The 24,704-nt window shown below is 54.8% G+C and overlaps 1 protein-coding gene across 1 annotated transcript; it reads right to left on the bottom strand.

Moving 5' to 3' along the window:
• Positions 1–341: 341 nt before the first annotated feature.
• On the bottom strand, positions 342–23,521 carry LOC142915535 (cadherin-2-like). Its single transcript, XM_076061300.1, has 8 exons — positions 23,467–23,521; positions 22,004–22,146; positions 20,739–20,881; positions 19,138–19,359; positions 15,190–15,411; positions 14,602–14,741; positions 13,050–13,199; positions 342–1,826 (listed from the first exon to the last, which is right to left on the bottom strand). Exons 1-8 carry the CDS (start codon positions 23,500–23,502, stop codon positions 1,563–1,565), a joined length of 1,320 nt encoding a protein of 439 aa, XP_075917415.1. The 5' UTR covers positions 23,503–23,521; the 3' UTR covers positions 342–1,562.
• Positions 23,522–24,704: the final 1,183 nt, after the last annotated feature.

The following is a 24,704-nucleotide window of genomic DNA, read 5'->3' as shown; positions in this document are numbered from 1 at the left end:
TTCGATTTAAAGCTTTCGTGACTGCAAGGATTCATCTTCTTTGGTTCATTCGGTAAAGTCACGGAGAATGAGCGCCCTCCAGACAGTCTCGTCCCTTCACCCGATGAAGGCCACTTGTGTTGTGGCCGAAACGTCGTGAGAATATTATTGTGTTATTTTATTTTATCAATTTATTATTTTATTCTCATTCTACGTGACTTTACCGAAAGCAAAGAAGATGAAACATTTTAAACTCGACGCGACGACCTGACCCCCCCCTTCTTAAACGGGCGCGAAAAAAAAAGCGGCGTTTAGAGTCGAGGTGACGTTCGCGAACATCGTGGTACAAGGGGCGCGCGCTGTGACCGCGATACTGAGAAACGTTTATTTTTTTTATTTTACCGGGTACACATGTATATAACAAAAATAGAGAAGTGATAACTCAACGCGTGGAACACTTACAGCAGCAGCTAAATGCTCACGAAAAATAAACATGCCGTAGAGACGTTGTTTCTAAATGCGGAGCGGGGGAAAACACCGGAGCACATGAGAAAACTCGCACTGCCATGGGGAGACGCGCAAACTCCAAATATACAGGAGCAGCAGCAGGAGGCCGTGTCAGGGTCTGGAGTGAACCCACAACCTCCTGCGTACCAGGAGGTCGTGGGTTCATCTCCTAGCCACCGTGACTAGCAGTCTCTGCCTACCCCGCAAGGGTGAGAGCACGGTGGTACGGCATTACGGTACGGGATTGCTCTGCTGCTTGTGCGGTACATCATGTGGACCGTACGATGTGTTGTTGTTCCGTGACGAGTGTCACGGTGGTGTCATTCCTCACCAGCGCAAGTGATCAATCAAGCTAAGGTTCTTAATTTATAATAATTAAACTACGCCCTTGATAATCAAACGACGCTATTGTCCTCAAGGGCGGATTAAAAACAGAACTGAAACATCAACATCAGCAGCAGGACGTGAGGTGGGTGTGGTGGTAGTGGTGGGTGTGGTGATAGTGGTGGTAGTGGTGGGTGTGGTGGTAGTGGTGGTAGTGGTGATAGTGGTGGTAGTGGTGGTAGTAGTGGTAATAGTGATGGTAGTGGTAGTAGTGGTAGTAGTAGTGGTAGTAGTTGTGATAGTGGTAGTAGTGGTGGTAGTGGTGGGTGTGGTGGTAATAGTGGTAGTAGTGGTGGTAGTGGTAGTAGTGGTTGTAGTGGTGGGTGTGGTGGTAGTGGTGGGTGTGGTGGTAGTGGTGGGTGTGGTGGTAGTGGTAGGTGTGGTGGTAGTGGTGGTAGTGGTGATAGTGATGGTAGTAGTAGTGGTGGTAGTGGTAGTAGTAGTGGTGAGTGTAGTGGTAGTAGTGGTAGTAGTGGTGGTAGTAGTAGTGGTGAGTGTAGTTGTAGTGGTAGTAGTGGTGGTAGTAGTAGTGGTGAGTGTAATAGTAGTGGTAGTGGTGATAGTGGTAGTAGTGGTGATAGTGGTGGTAGTGGTAGTAGTAGTGGTGAGTGTAGTTGTAGTGGTAGTAGTGGTAGTTGCAGTGGTAGTAGTGAGTGTAGTAGTAGTGGTGATAGTGGTAGTAGTGGATGTTCTCAGTCTGAGTCGCCAGCGTACAAGTCCGCCAGCTTGTGGAAGTCCGACAGATTGTGGAAGAAGTTCGGCCCCCACGTGTCCAGGACCCCGTGGCTGTGGTCGGCGTCCCACGGTGAGGAGCCGCTCAGTGAGGAGCTCAGTGAGGAGCTCAGTGAGCTCAGTGAGCTCAGTGAGCCGGCCTCGGAGCCGGAGCCCTCGTACGCGAAGACGGCCAGCGAGTCGTACGGAGGTGACATCTCATCGGCATCGGCCGCACGCAAACTCTGCAGGTGCAGCGGTGGTGGTTCAAGTAAGTGGTGTGTGATGGTGGTGATGGTGGTGATGTTCAAGTGAGTGGTGTGTGATGGTGATGGTGTTCAAGTGAGTGGTGTGTGATGGTGGTGATGGTGGTGATGTTCAAGTGAGTGGTGTGTGATGGTGATGGTGTTCAAGTGAGTGGTGTGTGATGGTGGTGATGGTGGTGATGTTCAAGTGAGTGGTGTGTGATGGTGTTCAAGTGAGTGTTGTGATGGTGGTGATGGTGATGGTTCAAGTGAGTGGTGTGTGATGGTGGTTCAAGTGAATGGTGTGTGATGGTGGTGATGGTGTTCAAGTGAGTGGTGTGTGATGGTGGTGATGGTGGTGATGATGTTCAAGTGAGTGGTGTGTGACGGTGGTGATGGTGTTCAAGTGAGTGGTGTGTGATGGTGGTGATGGTGTTCAAGTGAGTGGTGTGTGATGGTGATGATGTTCAAGTGAGTGTTGTGATGGTGATGTTCCAAGTGAGTGGTGTGATGATGGTGATGGTGTTCAACCCCCTACCTCCTCGCGGTGCCGGACGGGCAACTCTGTCGTGGACAGTGCTGTGGGGGGAGGGCTAATTCCGATTGGTTCATCCCCTCATGGCGTCTGTGACCACCACAGGGGCTAAACGGGGGCTCTGGATGGGTAGAGGGGCTGGTAACCCCTCCACCTTCAAAAAATTACCGCGAAACTACGACTTAAACTTAAATATGTGTAGAGGTGTTAACTACGCGCTGTTGCGTAACCTGCATTTCCACCAGGGCAGTGCAGCATTACCCCTGGGTACAACGGTTGGGGTCAGTCGAGGTAAAACGGATCGTAGCCAGGGTTTAGTACGAACCAATCAGACGGTTCTACGTGGGAATGTATGATTGGTTTTACCTGGCCACGAAGGAGTATAAGACGGGTGACCCAACGGACCTCAGGGAGTTCTCTCCCTGCACGAAGACAGAAGACTAGGCTGAAGCCTAGCTAGGACCCTGGACCAGCCTCCCAGCCCTTCTAAGGGCTAAGGCTCGGCATACCCAGTGGTCAGGACCCACCGGGCCAGCGGTGGGTCAGATAGCCTCCCCTAGGTCCTAGCCGGAGGACTAGGATAGCGGTAGACGTGTGAGTCCCGCCAAGTCCGGAGGTTGTACCTCCTTAGGTATCAAGGAGGTTAGCGGTAGACGTGTGAGTCCCGCCAAGTCCGGAGGCTGTACCTCCTTAGGTATCAAGGAGGTTAGCAGTAGACGTGTGAGTCCCGCCAAGTCCGGAGGCTGTACCTCCCTAGGGTATCGGGTGAGGGGACCGAATATCCCTCTGTGTGTGTTAAGCATTGTATAAGGAAATAATACAATAAACAGAGTGTGCCTCCTTAAGAAGTCTGCTCGTCCTTACAACACTACAACTGGTGTCAGGAGTGGTTGGAAATGGAAACCAGAAGTTCAGCCCACGCGCGGAGCCAGAACGAAGATAACGCTGTCTCACCTGCAAGCACCGCCAGCTCCACTGAAAATGCTGCCGCGTTGACGGCCGCCCAGCCACCGGTTGAGCAGCCGGTCGCTCCCCCTGCCATGGGGGACGGACTCAGGGCAGCACACGGCCGTCTCGCTCAACTCCTACATGCCGCGGCCTCCATTCTCGAGGAGATCAACTTGGAGGTCGCGGGCAGGCCGAGTCAACCGCCGGCAGACGTTCCCGCTATCGGCCGGGGCGGACATTTTGATTTTCCCGCCGGAGAACCACGTGATCCCGCCGGAAGCGGAAGCCAGGGGCATCCTGGGAACGCGGGGGGCCAATGAAAACCCGCAACGTCATCAGCACGCGACGCTGCGAATTCAAGTTCCTCAGCGGACGCCGCGTCATCACTGTACCGACACGGTACAGTAGACTCTATCGGCCGGGAAATCGCCGATCTCCGGCTCGAGACGGTGCAAGCTGAGGGGGAGATGACGTCCGCCCTCCAACAACGCCTGCCCATCTTCCGGGAATTCACATCTGAAGGGGGCGACTGGGCGGTGTTCCAGCGTCGCTTCCTGAGCCACCAAGAGATGGTGGGCTGGTCGGACGCACAGGCGCTCCGAGCGCTACCGGCCACTCTGGACGACGACGCTCTCGCCTCGCTCCTCACCATCCCCAGGCACAAAAGGGCGACTCTTCAATCGGCCCTCCGACGGATGTCCGACGTCTACGGGCCTCCATCCGACGTCCACAGCCGATTTTACGACAGGCGACGCCGCCCTAAAGAGTCTCCGTTGGCATTCCGGACCGCTCTACTGGCGATGGCAAGAGCGGGTTACCCTCGCATGGACGACGAGGCCATCGACGCCATCATTCTCCAGAAGATGCTGGAGCTGGCGCGCGAGCTGCGCATCGTCATCCAAGCGGTGGATGACGACAGTATGTGCTCGCTACGAGCCGCTCGGTGCATCCACGCACATCTGCTGCTCCACACGGAATCGACCATCGCCGCCTCGGCTTCGACGTCGGAGCCTGCCAGCAGGGACGCCGAGTTCTCCCCCGACCGGGCCTTCATGGCGACCAGGTCAACGGGCTGTGCGATCGTCCGACCACGCTGGTCGTCGCAACGACCAGCAGCGGGGACGGCCTTCTCCACGCGGCGACGTGACGTGCTTCAACTGTGGCCGACGAGGCCACATCTTCTCTGACTGCCGTGCGCCTCGACAACGCCACTCCGCATCCCGGGGCCAGAACTACAGGACGTCCACGGCATCGCGGCAAAACCAGGCAAGTCGCGACGCCTCACACGCTCGGCCCGCATTCACACCATACACACCGCAACGCACAATAAAAAGGGCTCGCGATTCGGCGTGTGATGGGGGGTATTCTGGTGTTTGTTCGCGGCCACTCGGACCTGGGCAGTGGTCTGAGTTGGCCCATAGGGTAGTCGCGGCGACGGCAGGTTGGTCCGTGGTTGTCGGATCAATCGAGGGTGTGGAATTTCACGTGTTAGTCGATACTGGCGCGTCAGCTATGATCATTTCGGATTTGATTTACAATATACTGCCCGTACGATGCCGCCCCTTGAAACGGGTTTCTATCCCGTGTTTCGCCGCTAATGGCAGTTCGCTGGGCATTATCGGGTAAATTCGGGCGCAAATTTCGATTGGAGACATTAAATTGGCAGGGCCTATTTTGGTCTCTTCTTCCCTTGCCGTGTTTGTTAGGCACTGATTTTCTCGCGAAAATGCCTATTAAGATTCTTGTAGATCAAGGCTGCATCGAACTCCCGTCGGGTCGGCGGATGGCGTTCTTGTCCACACCCTCACATCCGCGCATGGCTAGTGCCTCGGTGCAGACGTTTGTTGCGAGCACAGTCCGCATTCCGCCAGGGACACAAATGCTCGTGCCCTTGCAACTTAAAAAACCGCTAGCCCCGGAGGCCTCGGCACATGGCATTTTGCTGGGGCCTTCAAACGCAGCTGCTAAGGGGTTAGATTTGGTGGCTGCACAGACCCTCGTAGCAGCCGACAGGGAGCCGTTCTTGCAGGTTTTGAATGTCGGATTGTCCACAAACGTCATTCCGCAAGGAACTGTGCTCGCTCACGCGACCCCGGTGCCATTGGGGACCGGAGTCGTGGGACACGTGCATGACACGCCGCAGGTCCCACCTCCTTCCGAATCGGATGAGAGATGGTTGGACGCGCTTTGCACAGACACGGGTAATCTGTCTCATTCGCAGCGAATTAAATTGCGCGCTCTTCTGCGAGAATGCCCGATGTCTTCAATAAATCTAAATTTGATATTGGCTGTACCAAGCTGCTGCGTCACCACATTGATACTGGTGATGCTGCCCCGATTCGACAAAACCCGTTTCGGCTTAGCCCGGCGGAGAAACAGCATGTTAAATCGGCTGTGGATGACATGCTGGAGGCCGATATAATTTCTCCCTCCACTAGTCCCTGGGGTGCTCCAATAGTGCTGGTCAAAAAGCATGATGGCAGTCTCCGTTTTTGCGTTGATTTTCGGCGCCTAAATAAAATCTCGGTAGCGGACGCCTACCCTCTCCCTCGTATGGACGAGTCATTGGATGCCTTGGCAGGGGCGCACTATTTCTCCACCTTGGACCTTCTGTCGGGGTTTTGGCAACTCCCCCTCGACGAAGCGTCAAAACCTAAGACTGCTTTTCGGACACCACAGGGGCTTTTCGAGTTTAATAGATTGCCCATGGGTCTCGTCTCGGCCCCAGGACGTTCCAGAGGCTCATGGAGCTGGTCCTCGCTGGGCTCCAGTGGGACTCATGTCTCATTTATCTTGACGTCATCGTCTTTAGCCGCACGTTCGGCGAACACATCGAACGGTTGCGTGCTGTCTTCTTGAAAATGCGGGCCGCTAACTTGAAATCCAAGCCGCAGAAGTGTCATCTTCTGCGTGAGTCTGTGCGCTACCTGGGCCACATAGTTAGCCGCTTGGGCATCTCTACCGACCCTGAAAAAAACAAATGTGTTCGACATTGGCCGACCCCTACATCTGCGGGCAATGTTCATAGTTTTATTGGTTTTGCGTCGTACTACCGCCGGTTTGTTGCTGGCTTCGCGACAATTGCCAAGCCGCTCCACGCCCTTACGTCAAAAGGGGTGGCGTTTCATTGGGGGGACGCAGAACAGGCCGCGTTCGACTCCTTGCGGAACGCGCTCGTGGCGGCACCGTCCCTTGCATACCCCGATTTTTCCGTGCCATTCGTGTTGGACACCGACACTAGCAATACGGGGATTGGGGGTGTTCTGTCCCAAAAAGTTGATGGCATTGAAAGGGTTGTTGCCTATGGTAGCAGAGTCTTGTCTCTTGCTGAACAAAGATACTGTGTGACCAGACGTGAGCTGCTGGCCATTGTTTTTTTTATTCAACAATACAGGCCGTACCTGTATGGTCAGCATTTTACCATGCGATTTGATCATTCGGCTTTACAGTACGCTCTGCGGGTTGACCAACCGTCCGGGCTGCTTTCTCGGTGGCTCGATGTCCTTCAGGAGTACGATTTCAATGTCACTTACCGTAGGGGTGCACAACACACAAATGCCGATGCGTTGTCTCGCCTCCCGCTGGCTCAAAAATGTGCATGTTTTTTGGGCTCGGGCCGTTGTAAGCCGCCACTGCCTGCGCAGGTCACGCCTCTCACAACGGTGTCAGCCACGCTTCCCGCCGCCTCAGCGCCGATATCGGATCATGCAGATCCAATGGCCAGTCACGATTTGCTGGGGCTAACTTTGGCCGAATGGAGTCGGCACCAGAGCGATGACATGTCGTTACTGAGGTTGCGTCGCCACGCGAATAATGCGGCTCCAAGACAGGGCAAATTTAATTCATTCGTCATGAAGCACGGCTTGTTGATGCATTGGGATGCTGACTCGTGTCAACATAAAATCGTCGTGCCGTCCGCCTTGCGATGCAAAGCCATATGGGCGGCGCATGAGCGTTTATTGCATCTGGGTGTTCATAAGACCATTGGGTTGTTGCGGTTGCAACTTTTCTGGCCGAGCATGCTGCGCGACATCACTGACATTTTGCTGGGATGCACCCATTGCGCGCAACGTAAACCGCCGGCTAAACCGGCATGTCCACCCCTGCAACCCATTTCGGTCTCTCGTACAAATGAGTTGGTGGCTCTCGATATTTTGGGCCCTTTTCCTACTACGCCACGGGGTAATAAGTACCTTCTGGTTGGGGTAGAGTATTTTACGCGTTGGCCTATGGCCTGGGCCCTCCCCAACCAGTCGGCGGCGGCCGTTGTGGACGCCTTTGTTCAGGGCTACGTTCTGGACAAGGGCGCATCAGAACGGTTGCTGACCGATCAGGGAAGAAATTTTTCGGGAGCCTTGCTGAATGATGTGTGCCGCCTGTTGGACACTAAGAAAGTGCGCACTTCGCCCTACCATCCCCAGACCGACGGCATGGTGGAGCGCCTTCATAGAACTCTCACCGCTATGTTATGCCATCAGGTCGATGAATCCCACCTCGATTGGGACTTGCAGGTTCCGGGGGTCCTCGCCGCATACCGTATGGCACCTCACGCGGCGACGGGATTTTCCCCGTTCTTTCTAATGTATGGCAGGGATGCCTTTCCTCCCGCCGACGTTCGGCTGGAAATCGAACAGCCACCGCAAAAGTCAAAGCTCGTTGACCACTTGCGATTCAGCCTCCGTAAGTTGGCCGAGGCACGGGAGGCCGCCATTGAAAATTCTGCTTCCCGCCAATGGGCGAATTTGCGACTGCGTGACCCTCGGACGTACACGCATCCGTGGGCACCGGGAGACAGGGCATGGCTCCACTGCCCCCAGGTGCCGGTGTCCACGTCGGCCAAACTCCTCAGACCATGGCGAGGCCCGGTTGAGGTAGTGGAAGTCCTGCGTCCCCAATGTGTTAAAATTCGCTGGGGACGGCGTCGCTGGTGCGTTCACCCCTCTCGGTTGAAACCCTTCGTCACGCCACGCGTCCCTCCACAACACACACGACACGGGGGCCGAGTGTGCGACGCGTTCGACGAGGCAGATGTTGCCCCATTGGTGCCTAATCCACAGCGCAGGCGTGTCATTCCTCCTGCATATGACGCGGGAGTGACGGCTCCAGGCAGGCCACGTTCAACCTCAATGGACCGTGGAGCAGCAGGTGTCCGTGTGGAGATGCCTAAAGGCCCACCGGATGCTCTTGCTCATCCTCCTCCTTCCCTTGTGCCGCCGACAAAGCCTGCCATCCCCTACGATGGTCCCGCGAAACACACGCGCGCGAAATCTCGCCGGTTGTTATCATGTTCTTTGGCATGTCTAGTGCCTTGTACATACGTTATGTTGTTAAGGGGGGTATTTATAGGGGTTTTATTGTTCTTGTTCTTGTTGTTCGTGAGGCACACTCACAATTCTTCTACCATTGGTAATTTCGGAGTTTCCCATTGTTGCAGCCAGGACGGCTGGAGCTTCCGAAGGAGGGGGTGATGTAGAGGTGTTAACTACGCGCTGTTGCGTAACCTGCATTGCCACCAGGGCAGTGCAGCATTACCCCTGGGTACAACGGTTGGGGTCAGTCAAGGTGAAACGGATCGTAGCCAGGGTTTAGTACGAACCAATCAGACGGTTCCACGTGGGAATGTATGATTGGTTCTACCTGGCCACGAAGGAGTATAAGACGGGTGACCCAACGGACCTCGGGGAGTTCTTTCCCTGCACGAAGACTGGGCTGAAGCCTAGCTAGGACCCTGGACCAGCCTCCCAGCCCTTCTAAGGGCTAAGGCTCGGCATACCCAGTGGTCAGGACCCACCGGGCCAGCGGTGGGTCAGATAGCCTCCCCTAGGTCCTAGCCGGAGGACTAGGATAGCGGTAGACGTGTGAGTCCCGCCAAGTCCGGAGGTTGTACCTCCTTAGGTATCAAGGAGGTTAGCGGTAGATGTGTGAGTCCCGCCAAGTCCGGAGGCTGTACCTCCTTAGGTATCAAGGAGGTTAGCGGTAGACGTGTGAGTCCCGCCAAGTCCGGAGGCTGTACCTCCCTAGGGTATCGGGTGAGGGGACCGAATATCCCTCTGTATGTGTTAAGCATTGTATAAGGAAATAATACAATAAACAGAGTGTGCTCCTAAAGAAGTCTGCTCATCCTTACAACACTACATATGTAACAAATAAGCTTGTGCCGGAGGCCCCGGGGGGACAGGCGTCTATGACGTTTCCTGGCCAAACCCCAATTGGCGGAGCCAGGAGATTGAATCTCAACCCTCGGGGCTCCTCCAGAAACAACGAAAAGCCACTACGGATGGCCACGTGGAATATTTGAATGCTCACTGCGGAGGAGAGGCTACCACTCCTCTGTCGGGAGCTGGACCGGTACCGCCTGGATCTCTGTGGCATTTAGGAGGTCCGGTGTACCGGTTCTGGCTCCTGCCACCATGAGGGGTGGACAGTTCTCTACTCGGGGCAGGAGACTGCCAAACAGGGTGTGGCTCTTATTTTGAACAAAAAAATGAAGGGGGCGTGGGAGCGTGGCGGTGAGGTGTGGGAAGCTGTAAACCCCAGGCTACTTTGGGCTCGCCTTCCCATCAATCGGAGGCGAGGATTGGTGGTCGTGGTTACTTATGCCCCCACCGAAGACGAACATCCGTGGAGGGATGCAGGCAAAGCCGATGAGTCAGATGCCTTCTATGGCCTCCTGTCACAGGTGCTGGCCAAAGTGGCCCCTCGGGATAGAGTCATCTTGTTGGGTGACTTCAATGCCTGAGTTGGTCATGATGGTGTCACCTGGCCTGGAGTGATTGGAGGGCATGGGCCGGATCAGCTTAATAACAACGGTAGGAGGCTGCTAGATTTTTGTGCAGCCCATGGACTTGTAATTACCAACATGCTGTTCCAGCATCGGCGCATCCACACAACATCATGGATGCATGCCGGGTCCAAGCAAGAACATCTGCTGGACTACATAGTGCCGGACCAGCGGATGCGAGCCCATGTCCTTGACACCAGGACCTACCGTGGAGCTGATCTGCCCTCTGACCATCGACTTGTCATCTGTAAGATGCGCCGCCCATTCTTCCGCTCCGGTGGTGGGTGTACATCCAGGACCCCATTCCAACCAAAAGTGGCCTGGTCTCGGTTATCTGATGAAAGTTGCAAGTGAGAATTTCATCATTGCCTGCGGCTGGGGTTGGCATCGTCCCGCACTCCTCCTGATGTCGAGCGTAAATAGGCGAGGTTTAGAACTGTGACTCATGTGGCTGCAATGTCTGCTTTGGGTACGTGGTCAGGACCTCCCCAGAGACCCTGGCTGACAGAGGAGGTGTTCAGGATGGTTGAGAAAAAACGACAGGCCCACTGTCATCGGCTACAGAATCCCACGTCAGAGAATGAGGCTTACGCAACCTTCACTCGGAGGTTCGGAGAGCCGTGAGGCGCTGCAAGGATGAGTGGTGGTCGCGGGTTGCTGAGGAGATGGAGTCTGCCTCAGTGGCCCGCGATCACAAATCTCTATTTAACTCCATCAAAAAAGTAACCTGCAGTGCCACACCTATTACCATCATTACGGGAAAAAACGGTGATCCAATCTCTGACCCCCAGGAACAGGTTTGCAGATTTGCTGAGCATTTCTGTGAGGTCCTGGGGGAGGGAAAATCCCTCAGCCAGGAAAACATCGTGGCACAAAGTGAGGATGACCCTGCTGAGGCTGCGGTGCCTCAAATATTGGAAGTCACCCCCTGTGAGTGGCTGGCTGAAGTGCCATCTGTTCAGGAAGTACTGAGGGCGATCCGGAGTCTGAGACCAGGAAAGGCAACGGGCAAAGATGATCTCTCAAGCGAAATGCTGAGGGAAGGTGGAGTTTGTGCACAGACTGCCCTATATGACATCAAAACAACAGTCTGGACCACTGGATGGGTTCCGCAGGATTGGAAGGATGCCCTGGTGGTCCCCCTCTTTAAGAAGGGGGACCGCACAGACTGTAACAACTACAGGGGCATCTCACTCCTCAGTGTGCTGGGAAAGGTCCTGGCAAGGATTATTCAACATCGCCTTGCCAGGTACGCTGAGGAGAGGCTTGCGGAGCCCCAATGCGGTTTCAGGAAAGGGCGGTCCTGCACAGATGCCATATTCTCTGTCCGTCTGCTACAGCAGAGGTGTAGGGAATTCCAGCAAGACCTACATCTCTGCTTTATTGACCTGGTCAAGGCCTATGATACCATCAATAGGCCTGGGCTCTGGGTTGTTCTTCGTGCTTTTGGAGTACCTGACCCTCTGCTCACAATCATTAAAGACGTTCATGATGGTGAGCGGGCCCGGGTAAAACTACGTGGCCGGGAGTCCGAGCCTTTCCCTGTACACCTTGGGGTGCGACAGGGATGTCCTCTGGCTCCCACATTATTTAACATCTATTTCGACCACGTAGTTCGTGAAGCCTTCAATAGCTGTACTGGGGGAATCTCCATATGGTACAGATATAATGGGAGGCTGATCGATGCCCGGGTGCGGTCAAGGGATGGCTCCCTATTGCTCAACCACGTTATGTATGCTGATGATTTGGTAATAGCTGCTCATTCAGAGGAGGAGTTGGAGACGCTGCTGCTGAGACTAGAGCGTGCCACTAAGAGATGGGGCCTTACCATCAGCCCCACCAAAACTAAGCACCTGCCTGGGTATTTTGTACCATCAGACACTCCACCCCCACAACTCCCAATCGGTGACGGGGCAGTTGTGGAGAGAGTGGAGAGTTTCCCATACCTGGGAAGTGTGCTTATGACCGGCTCCAGTTTAACAGCAGAGGTCTCACTCCGAATCAGTCGAGCAGCTATCTATTCATCGGTTGCGTAACGCTGTGTGGACGCTACCTGGTCTGTCGCTCCGCACTAAGCTTCAGGTCTTCTCGGCCACGGTCATTCCCTCCCTTCTCTATGCTTGCGAAACGTGGACCCCCCTAATGGGACATCTTCGCCGGTTAGAAACATTTAGGCTGGCCTGCCTACGATCCATCCTGGGTTTAACCAGACTGGATTGTGTGAGGAGCTCACAAATCCTTGAAAGATCTGGGCAAGGTCCCATCGGTGAGCTCCTCCGGCGGGCAAGGCTGCGATGGCTGGGTCATGTAGCCCGCATGCCCAGCCACCGCATGCCGAAACAGCTTTTGTTCGGCCGGATCGAGGGGGCTAAACGGGCGCGGCACAGGCTAGAGAAGAGATGGAGTGATGTGGTACAGAAGGACGTGGAGCTGAGTGGACTTGCCGATGACTGGTACCAGCGGTGTCAAGATCGGCCTCTGTGGAGGAGGCTCGTGAAGGACGCTACTGGGCAGTTGGAGGTAGTCGCCCTCCAACAACAACGGAGGGCAGAGGAGCGACGCTCACAACAACGAGCGGAGCGCCGGGTGGCTAAAGCACAGCAGGTTGGCACAGTAGGAGGCACAGGTGGTGCATCAGCCAGTCATCTCAGTCAGTCGACCCGTGGCACCTGGGTCTGCCCCGTGACCTCCTGCCAGCGGGCGTTCGACACTCCACGTGGCCTCAAGGTGCTCATGTTCTGGCACAAGCGTCGTGGTGACGTCACCGCCACTTAGTGGCGAATGGCGGTTGTTGTTGTTGTGTGATGGTGGTGGTGGTGGTTCAAGTGAGTGTTGTGTGATGGTGATGGTGGTGATGATGTTCAAGTGAGTGGTGTGTGATGATGTTCAAGTGAGCGGTGTGTGATGGTGGTGATGTTGTTCAAGTGAGTGTTGTTGTGATGGTGGCGGTGGCACCGACCTTGCCGATGAAGGCTGCCATGTCTCTGGACAGCACGGTCTCTTCCAGGCGGAGTGATCCGGGACAATCGCCGCACGGCGGTGACGGCGGTGACGGCGGTGACGGCGGTGACGGCGGTGGTTCAAAGCGCAGCAACGTCGCATCGTAGTCCTGCAGTGCAGACACCGCAGCCTCACCACAGTCTCACCACAGCCTCACCACAGTCTCACCACGGCCTCACCACAGCCTCACCGCAGTCTCACCACAGTCTCACCACAGCCTCACCACAGTCTCACCACGGCCTCACCACAGCCTCACCGCAGTCTCACCACAGTCTCACCACAGCCTCACCACAGTCTCACCGCAGCCTCACCACAGCCTCACCACAGCCTCATCACAGTCTCAGCGCACGCCATCTCATTACACCGCATCGTCCGTGTCACTGTGGGTGGTGTCACTGTGTCACAGTTGTGCGGCAATATCTTTTCATCGGTTGCGTAACGCTGTGTGGAAGCTACCTGGTCTGTCGCTCCGCACTAAGCCTCAGGTCTTCTCGGCCACGGTCATTCCCTTCCTTCTCTACGCTTGCGAAACGTGGACCCCCCTAATGGAACATCTTCGCCGGTTAGAAACATTTAGGCTAGCCTGCCTACGATCCATCCTGGGTTTAACCAGGCTGGTTTGTGTGAGGAGCTCAAAAATCCTTGAAATGCGATGGCTGGGTCATGTAGCCCGCATGCCCAGCCACCGCATGCCGAAACAGCTTTTGTTCGGCCGGATCGAGGGGGTTAAACGGGTGCGGCACGGGCTAGAGAAGGGATGGAGTGATGTGGTACAGGAGGACGTGGAGATGAGTGGACTTGCCGATGACTGGTACCAGCGGTGTCAAGATTGGCCTCTGTGGAGGCTTGTGAAGGACGCTGCTACTGGGCAGTTGGAGGCATTCGCCCTCCAACAACAACGGAGGGCGGAGGAGCGACACTCACAACAATGAGCGGAGCGCTGGGTGGCTAAAGCATAGCAAGTTGGCACAGTCAGTCGACCCGTGGCACCTGGGTCTGCCCCGTGACATCCTGCCCGCTGGCGTTCGACACTTCACGCGGCCTCAGGATGCACATAGCCTGGCACAAGCGTCGTGGTGATGTCACCGCCACTTAGTGGTGAATGGCGGTTGTTGTTGTTGGTGTCACTGTGGGTGGTGTCACTGTGGGTGATGTCACTGTGGGTGGTGTCACTGTGGGTGGTGTCACTGTGGGTGATGTCACTGTGGGTGGTGTCACTGTGGGTGATGTCACTGTGGGTGGTGTCACCGTGGGTGGTGTCACCGTGGGTGGTGTCACCGTGGGCGGTATCACTGTGGGTGATGTCACTGTGGGTGGTGTCACTGTGGGTGGTGTCACTGTGGGTGGTGTCACTGTGGGTGATGTCACTGTGGGTGGTGTCACCGTGGGTGGTGTCACCGTGGGTGGTATCACTGTGGGTGGTGTCACTGTGGGTGGTGTCACTGTGGGTGGTGTCACTGTGGGTGGTGTCACAGTGGGTGATGTCACTGTGGGTGATGTCACCACCTCACCCGATCCTCCTCCCCCCCACCCTGCTCCGTGTAGTCGGTGGCCGCATTTACGAGCGGCTCCGCGAGGCTCCACCTGCCCACTTTGTCTCCATGGCGACGCCGTTTCAACGCCAACGCCAAGAGAAGGGAGCCTAGAACGCCTGTGCGGGGGTCACGGGGTCACGAGGTCGGAGCGGGGGTCGTGGGTCAGGATGAGGTGTGGGGGCAGGGCGGGGTCACGGGGTCGGAGCGGGGTCGTGGGTCAAGATGAGGTGCCGGGGTCACGGGGTCGGAGCGGGGGTCGTGGGTCAGGATGAGGTGCGGGAGGAGGGCGGATGAGGAGAGGGAGGAGGGGGAGGGAGGAGAAGGAGGAGTGAGTGAGTGAGGAGTGAGTGAGTGAAGGAGAAGGAGGAGTGAGTGAGTGAGTGAGGAGTGAGTGAGGGAGGAGGAGGAGGAGGAGGAGGAGGAGAAGGAGGAGTGAGTGAGTGAGGAGTGAGTGAGTGAAGGAGAAGGAGGAGTGAGTGAGTGAGTGAGGAGTGAGTGAGGGAGGAGGAGGAGGAGGAGGAGGAGAAGGAGTGAGTGAGTAGTAGGAGTGAGTGAGGAGCTGACCCAGTAAGATCACCAACACGACGATGGCCGAGACGGCGCTGGCGGCTCCGCTGGCGGCGCTGGCGTGGAGGCAGCGGCCGCGGCGGTCGCACGCGGCGCAGAGCGCCACCTGCAGCTGCCGCACGGCGCTCAGCGGCGGCATGCCCGAGTCCCCGACGAGCAGCGCCACCCAGTGGAGCCCCTCCGCCAGCGACGACTTGGCCAGCAGCTGCGAGCTGTTGCCTGCGCCGCCGCCGCCGCCGGGGGGACGCAGCACGTGGACAGACGCGGGGCCGTCGGAGGTGCCGGGGGGAGGGGCGAGGAAGTAAACAACAACAACATTATTCTTGGTTCTATTCGGTAAAGTCACCACGTAGGTAAAAAATAAAACAACAAAAATCACGACGTTTTGGCCACAACACAAGTGGCCTTCATCAGGTGAAGGGACCGCACTCCAACGCTGTCCTCATGACAGCACGGTCCCTTCACCTGATGAAGGCCACTTGTGTTGTTCTTTTAATTTTACCTACGTGACTTTACCGAATAGAACCAAAGAGCATGGATCTTTGCAGTCACAAAAGCTTCAAATCTAGAAACAATATTCTTGGTTCTTTCGGTAAAGTCACCACGTAGAAAGGGAAACAATAAAATAATTTAAAAATAAAACGATGAAATTCTCACGACGTTTCGACTGCAGCACAAGCAATCATCGTCAGGTGTGGAAACCACAGCAAGAAAAACCACAGCAAGAAAATTTCGAATGTTCTCGCTGTGTTTTTCACACCTGACGATGATTGCTTGTGTTGCAGTCGAAACGTCGTGATAATTTTATTGTTTTATATTTTTATTATTTTATTGTTTCCCTTCTACGTGGTGGTGACTTTACCGAGAGAAGCAAGAATATGAATCCCTGCAGTCAGGAAAGATTTAAATCAAAACAACAACAATGGCAAGCGTCACCTCCACCTCCATTTTTTTCGACCTCCATGGTAAATCTGATGGCTGGGTGTATGGAATTGATGTGGTCGCGGAATTGGTCTAGAGCAGGCTGGCCATGTGGCCAGATGACAAAGGTGTCATCCACGTACCTCTTCCATAAGGTCGGGCGTAGAGTGGCAGTCTAGATGGCGTCAGTTTCAAATTTTTCCATGAATACGTTGGCTACAACCGGAGATAGGGGGGACCACATCAATTCCATACACCCAGCCATCAGATTTATCATGGAGGTCGAAAAAGATGGCAAACCACTCTTTTTGGATGTCTTAATTAAAAGGAGACATGATGGTTCAATGAGCCACTCTGTCTACAGGAAAGCTACCCATACAGATGCTTACTTGAAACCGGATTGCCACCACCATCCATCCCAGAAGAACTCCCTCATCAAGACTCTATACCATAGAGCCCAATGCATTTCCGACCAGGAACACATTACCAGTGAACTCAAGCACGTACACCAGGCTCTCAGGGCTAATGGTTACTCCGACTACACAATCCGCAAAGCCATCACTCCAGTCATGAAGAAGGATCCTCTTGTGGAGTCACTCAAAACCATCACCTTACCCTACATTGCAGAGGTCACTAAAAAGATCTCCAAAATCCTGAATAAACACAAGATCCAGGTCCGATTCAACACAGTACATAAAATCCGTGATCTAGTTCCATCTGTAAAAGATGCTGTTCCAGACATACAGTACCCGGGCGTTTACAAACTAAAGTGCCTCTGTGGTAGTAGCTACATTGGAGAAACCAAACAACATATCTCGGACCGCATCCGCGAACATAAAGCAGACTTGAAACACGGTAGAACGAACTCCTCTGCCGTGACAGATCATTGTTATAATTCAGTGGGCTCACATGACATTGACTGCTCCAAGACGGAGGTTCTTTGCAAACCAACCGGCTACCATGAGAGATTCGTTGATGAGGCCATTCACATATACAAGCACAGAGACAATTTCAACCGAGAAGATGGATTCTGGCTTAGTAACCATTGGAAAGATGTTTTAAACCATTTCCGTTCTTAATTAATTGTATTTTACGATGACCTTCAGACCGCAGCTCTTTCGCTGACATTGACTCTTAATACCTCTCACACCACGGTTAATGGTATGGTTTACAACATGGAGTATAACAGCGCCTCGCAGCTGTCTCTCTCCCCCTCCTCTGTTCCGACCATAGATGAACTCGTCCATCTGAACGGGGCCCGTAGCTATCCGTGTTGCTAAAGTTGAGGGTAAGAATCCACCCATTTTTTTCGCCATATAGCATTGTGATATATAACGACTTATTGTTGGTAGCTTAGCTGATTGGAGAATATATAGAGTTTATTGATAACATTGAGGTAATTTATATTTTAGTTTTTTATTGGTTCACTATGTAGTATTCATTATATATTGTAGTGTATACCCAGTTACTGTGAATAGCTCAGATGTGTAGGCCTTGACTTCAACATAGCCATTTCTGTGACCAGTCACAAGCTAATCACTCAGTTATTTCAATGCTAAATTCGCCTAGTTATTTCAATGCTAAATTCTCCTGTTTGATTTGTACTAGGTGCCTCTGTGAATGTGTATGCTCTGACTTTAACATAGCTATTTCTGTGACCAGTTACAAGCTAATCACTCAGCTATTTCAATGCTAAATTCTATGCTAATTCTTTTGTCAAGGGGTGCCTCTGCGGATGTGTATGCTTTAACTTAGCTATTTCAATGCTAAATTCTATGCTAATTCCTTTGTCAAGGGGTGCCTCTGCGGATGTGTATGCTTTAACTTTAACATAGCCATTTCTGTGACCAGTCACAAGCTAATCACTCAGCCATTTCAATGATAAATTATATGCTAATTCTTTTGTCAAGGTGCTTTGTTTCGTCTCACACAGCTTAAAGGTCGCGATCTGAGCGTGGCTTTTTCACTCCAGCGCTGTCCTCCAGACAGTCTCGTCCCTTCACCTGATGAAGGCCGCTTGTGTTGTGGCCGAAACGTCGTGAGAATATTATTGTGTTATTTTATTTTATCAATTTATTATTTTATTCTCATTCTACGTGACTTTACCGAAAGAACCAAAGAAGAAGGGGTGTATCTTCTTTGTGTATCTTTGGGAGGCCATATAATCTTGGTGGTCTGGCAGCAGAGGGTTTCAATGAGAACTGTTTGGTCTGATCAATTAATGCTGTTGACTTTAACATAGCCATTTCCGTGACCAGTCACAAGCTACACACATGTACACACACACGCACAAGCTAATCCCTCAGCTATTTGATATGTAAACCCCTTTGTCAAGGTGCCTCACTTCTCCCAACCAGCTTAAAGTCGCTACGAATTTTAACAGCGTTCATTGAAGCTCTGTGGATGTGTAGGCCTTTACTTTAACATCTATTTCTGTGACCAGTCACAAGCTAATCCCTTAGCTATTTCAATGCTAAATTACTAGTTGCTTCTGTGGATGTGTAGGTTTTAACTTTAACATAGCCATTCTTGTGACCAGTCACAAGCTAATCCCTCAGCTATTTAATATGTAAACACCTTTGTCAAGGTGCCTCACTTCTCCCAACCAGCTTAAAGTCGCTACAAATCTTAACATCGTTCATTGAAGCTCTGTCGTCCCGACAGGTCTGTACCTTTCACCTGTGGCCGAAATGTCATGAGAATTTTATTGTGTTATTTTATTATTTTATTCTCATTCTACGTGAACTTACCGAAAGAACCAAAGAAGACGACAATGATGACGACGTTGATGATGACGACGATGACGACAATGACAATGATGATGACGACGATGACGATGACGTTCATAATGACGATGATGACGGCGATGACGACGACAACAATAACGACGATGACGACGTCGATAATGATAATGACGACGACGTTGATGATGACGACGATGACGACAATGATGATGACAATGACGACGACGGCGAGTGCCATCTCCCGAGCGGTGCGTTCCCCCCCACCCCCGGCCGCGCTCACCGTCGACCTGGCGGAGCGTCCAGTCGTCGTCGCCGCCGGGCGCCAGCCAGAAGCGGAAGGGGCGGCCGTTGGGGTCCTCGTCGGCGTCCGAGGCGACGACGGCGACGCCGGTGCGGGGGCACGCGGCGGCCCCACGCGGCCACACGGCGGCCGTGGGGGCGTTGTCGTTGACGTCGCTCAGCAGCAACTCCAGCGTGGCGGTACCGCTCGTGACGGGGGAGCCTGCTCACACACACGCACACATACACACGTACACACACGTACACACACACACACGTACACACACGTACACACACACATGTACACACACATGTACACACACACATACACACACACGTACACACACACAAGTACACACACACACACGTACACACACACGTACACACACGCACACACACAAACACACGTACACACACACACACACGTACACGCGGCCACACGGCGGCCGTGGGGGCGTTGTCGTTGACATCGCTCAGCAGCAACTCCAGCGTGGCGGTGCCGCTCGCGACGGGAGAGCCTGCTCCACCGTCGCGACGTGCGCACGCACGCACACACACACACGTACACACACGCACGCACACACACACACGTACACACGTACGCACACACGTACACACACACGTACACACACGCACGCACACACACACACACGTACACACACACACGTACACACACGTACACACACACACGCACACACACACATGTACATACACACGCGCACACACGTACACACACGTATACACACACACGCACGTACACACACGTACACACACGTACACACACACACGTACGTACACACACACGCACGTACACACACACGCACGCACAACACACGTGCACATGCACACACCACACACGTACGTACACACACACGCACGCACACACAGGCACACACACACACACGTACACACGTACACACGCCACACACCACACACGTACGTACACACACACGCACGCACACGTACACACACACACGTACACACATAAAATGTAGTGAAGGTGGGTCACTAGGGGGCGTAGCGTTGGTTACAGAGAGGGGAATTGTGGGTGCAGTAGCCCTCTCTGCCAGCAGGGCATGCAATGTCATGAAACGGGACCTAGGGGGCGTAGTGCTGGTGGCTGTCAGAGGACGTAGCAGCCCGGCTGGCTTGCAGGGCACGTGATAGGCCAAAGGTGACAGATGGGACACGTGGGGCACGGCCTAGACACCTTCTGGTAGGTTTCAGAAGGGGGCGTGGCCGAGGGCGTGGCCAGGCCACGCCGGGGGCCATAAAAGGGAGGTCCCGAGGCCGGGTCGGGGCCGTCTGCTGGAGTGGAGTCCTCGCTGCCGCGCCTTCCCCTGGGTCCTCGCTCTTCACGCTCGGCATTGTGGGTCAGGCAGCATGCCGAGCGTCCTGACCCATCTGCAGTGATCCCATGTGTGAACAGAGTGTCTAAAAGTGTAGAACAAACTTGTGTGTGTGTGCCTCCTACTACCAGCGTCTCAGAAGTGAACCTCTACACATGTACACACACACGTACACACAAACACACGCAGCGACGGCGAGCGTGGCTGTGAGCGTGGGCGTGGCCGCGGGCCCCGCTCCCCTGTAACCCCGCACCGTCGTCAGTCGCCAGGAACGTGGCTGTGTAGACGTTGCGCTGCACGAGAGGCGACTCGCGGTCGAGCTCCGCCGCCGTGCTCACCGCGCCGTCGGCCGCGTCGATGTCAAGCCAGTCGCCCGGCACCCGCAGCTTGCGGTAGCTGCACGCACGCACAAAGATCCCCCAGGTAGCCTCGACGGACTGTCGCGGCGAGTGCTGTTAGTGGCGAGTAGGCAGACACCTACACACAGACGAAGATTCCCCACCGTGTAGCCTCAACAGGATGTAGGGGCAAGTGCTGTTAGCGAGTATAGTGTAGTGTATAGTGTAGTGTATAGTAGTGTAGTGTATAGTAGTGTATAGTGTATAGTAGTGTATAGTGTCGTGTATAGTAGTGTAGTGTATAGTGTAGTGTGAAGTGTAGTGTGTAGTGTATAGTATTGTATAGTGTTGTCTAGTATCACGCCATGAACAGACTGTGGTAACTTACCTGCAGTAGCAGACATACATCAGCAGGGGGTGGTATGTGGGCTGCTAGGGTTCCCCAGACCCCAAGAGGGGGTGGGCTGGGGGAATATTCCAGGATCCCCCAGAACATTCTGGAAGGGAGGCGTGGCCAGGGGCGGAGAGACCCTGGAGGGTTATAAAAGCCGGACCCTTGAACGGGTTCGGCAGTCGTCCCCAAGCCGAAGACTGAAGACCGCCGGGCTTAGAGTAGGACCCTGGGAACCCCCAGACCCGACGTCCTTGTGAGGGCAGGGACTTAGTGGGACAGTGGTCGGACCCTGGGAACCCCCAGACCCCACGTCCTTGTAAGGGCCGGGACTTAGTAGGACAGTGGTCGGACCCTGGGTACCCCCAGACCCAACGTCCTTGTGAGGGCAGGGACTTAGTGGGACAGTGGTCGGACCCTGGGTACCCCCAGACCCGACGTCCTTGTGAGGGCAGGGACTTAGTGGGACAGTGGTCGGACCCTGGGTACCCCCAGACCCGACGTCCTTGTGAGGGCAGGGACTTAGTGGGACAGTGGTCGGACCCTGGGTACCCCCAGACCCGACGTCCTTGTGAGGGCAGGGACTTAGTGGGACAGTGGTCGGACCCTAGGTACCCCCAGACCCGCTGTCCTTTTTAGGTTGTTGTGGTTGTTGTTGTGGTTGTTGTTGTGGTTGTTGGGGTTGTTTTGCTTGTTGTTTTGGTTGTTGTGGTTGTTGTTGTGGTTGTTGTGGTTGTTGTTGTGGTTGTTGTTTTGGTTGTTATCCGCTTGGCGGGGAGTTGTCCTCACCGCAGGCTCTGCTTCTGTGCGGTGTCCGGGTCCCGTGCCACCAGGGTGGTGACGGCACTGCCCAGGGCGAGGCCTTCGGCCAGCATCACCTGCTGTAGCCGCGGCTCAAACAGCGGAGCCTCGTTCTCATCCTCAACACTCACCTGCCGGGGAGAGACACGGCGCACGGGGAGACAAGCTGTGGGGGGGAGAGACGCGGCGCACGGGGAGAGACACGGGGAAAAACATAGAGATAGGTACGGGAAGAGACACGGGGAAAAACATGGAGATAGGTACGGGGAGAGACACGGGGAAAAACATGGAGATAGGTACGGGGAGAGACACGGGGAGAGATGCGGGGAGAGATGCGGGGAGAGACGCGCACGGGGAGAGACACGGGGAAAAACATGGAGATAGGAATGGGGAGAGACATGGGGAAAAACATGGAGATAGGTATGGGGAGAGACGAGGGGAAAAACATGGAGATAGGTACGGGGAGAGACACGGGGAAAAACATGGAGATAGGGACGGGGAGAGACACGGGGAAAAACATGGAGATAGGTACGGGGAGAGACACGGGGAAAAACATGGAGATAGGTACGGGGAGAGACACGGGGAGAGATGCGGGGAGAGACACGCACGGGGAGAGACACGGGGAAAAACATGGATATAGGAACGGGGAGAGACACGGGGAAAAACATGGAGATAGGTACGGGGAGAGACGTGGGGAAAAACATGGAGATAGGTAAGGGGAGAGACACGGGGAAAAACATGGAGATAGGCACGGGGAGAGACACAGGGAAAAACATGGAGATAGGTACGGGGAGAGACACGGGTAAAAACATGGAGATAGGTACAGGGAGAGACATGGGGAAAAACATGGAGATAGGTACGGGGAGAGACACGGGGAGAGATGCGGGGAGAGACGCGCATGGGGAGAGACACGGGGAAAAACATGGAGATAGGTACGGGGAGAGACACGGGGAAAAACATGGAGATAGGTACGGGGAGAGACACAGGGAAAAACATGGAGATAGATATGGGGAGAGACACGGGGAGATATGCGGGGAGAGATGCGGGGAGAGATGCGGGGAGAGACGCGCACGGGGAGAGACACAGGGAAAACATGGAGATAGGTACGGGGAGAGACACAGGTAAGAACATGGAGATAGGTACGGGAGAGACATGGGTAAAAACATGGAGATAGGTACGAGGAAAGACGCGGGTAAAAACATGGAGATAGGTATGGGGAGAGACACAGGGAGAGATGCGGGGAGAGATGCGGGGAGAGATGCGGGGAGAGACACGGGGAGAGGTCGGAGGTGGCGGCTTTTCCGCAGGAATCTTTGTTTCGTGGCGGGAGAATCCCAGCAGCTGTGAAGCTCTTGAGCAGCTCGCAGGTGTCCAGAGCCGGGTGCGGGTGGCACGGGAAGACCGTGGGGGGGCCGTGCGTGGGCCATGTGGGGGCCGTGGGGGTCACTCACCGTGACGGTGGCGGTACTCTCTGGAGGGGGCCGCATGGTTTTCACGAGCGGCTCCTCATTATCCACGAAGACGATGAGTTGGTATGACGATGACGTCTCAAAGTCTAAGGGCTGCGGCGTACACGCACACGTACACACACACGTACACACACACACGTACACACGTACACACACACGTACACAAGTACACACACACGTACACACGTACACACACACGTACACACGTGCACACGTACACACACACACGTACACACGTACACACACACGTACACGTACACACACGTACACACACACGTACACACGCACACGTACACACACACACGTACGTACACACGTACACACGCACGTACACACGCACACGTACACACACACGTACACACACGTACACACGCGCACGTACACACACACGTACAAATGTACACACACGTACACACGTACACACACACGTACACACACGTACACACGTACACACACGTACACACGTACACACGCACACACACACGTACACACACGCACACACGTACACACACGGACACACGTACACACGCACACACGCACGTACACACGGACACACGTTAACACACACGCACGCACACGTACAAAAGGCAAAGATCCCCCGTATAGCCTTAGCAGACCGTTTGGCCAAGTGTTGTTAGCGAGCACCTATGAAGACTGGAATGGCACACGTGGGGGTGGGGAGCCAGCACCACGCCCGTCCGCCTTTGTCTCCCCAGTGCTGGCGACGTTGACGTTCGGACCCCGTGCCCCCCCCCTCACCCCCCACTGGACGTCTGTGAAAAAATACCTCCCTAGCTGCCTCCATCTTCTCCCTCCCCATCCTCCCCTCCCTCCCCTCCTTCCCCTTCCTTCCCTCCCCCACTTCCTTCCATCCCCCTCTCCCCTCCCCATCCTCCCCTCCCTCCCCCACCTCCTTCCATCCCCCCCTCCCCTCCCCTCCTTGCATCCCTCCCCTCCCTCCCTCCCCACCCTCGCCATCCTCCCTCCCCTCCCCATCCTCCCCTCCCTCCCCCACCTCCTTCCATCCCCCCCTCCCTCCCTTCCCTCCCTCCCTCCCCCCCTCCATCCCTCCCCTCCTTCCATCCCTCCCCTCCCTCCCTCCCTCCCTCCCCTCCTTTCCCCCCCTCCCCTTCCATCCCTCCCCTACCTCCCCTCCCTCCCCTCCCTCCCCTCCCCTCCCTCCTTTGACCCCCTCCCCTCCCTCCCACGCGTTACCTTGA

The sequence above is a fragment of the Petromyzon marinus genome, unplaced genomic scaffold (assembly GCF_048934315.1).
Source record: "Petromyzon marinus isolate PM22_M1 ecotype Great Lakes invasive population unplaced genomic scaffold, UKy_Petmar_22M1.pri1.0 PM_G_Scaffold_32, whole genome shotgun sequence".
NCBI lineage: Eukaryota > Metazoa > Chordata > Hyperoartia > Petromyzontiformes > Petromyzontidae > Petromyzon > Petromyzon marinus.
Note: the sequence above shows the minus strand (reverse complement) of the source record. Positions and strands in the feature narration are given on the sequence as shown.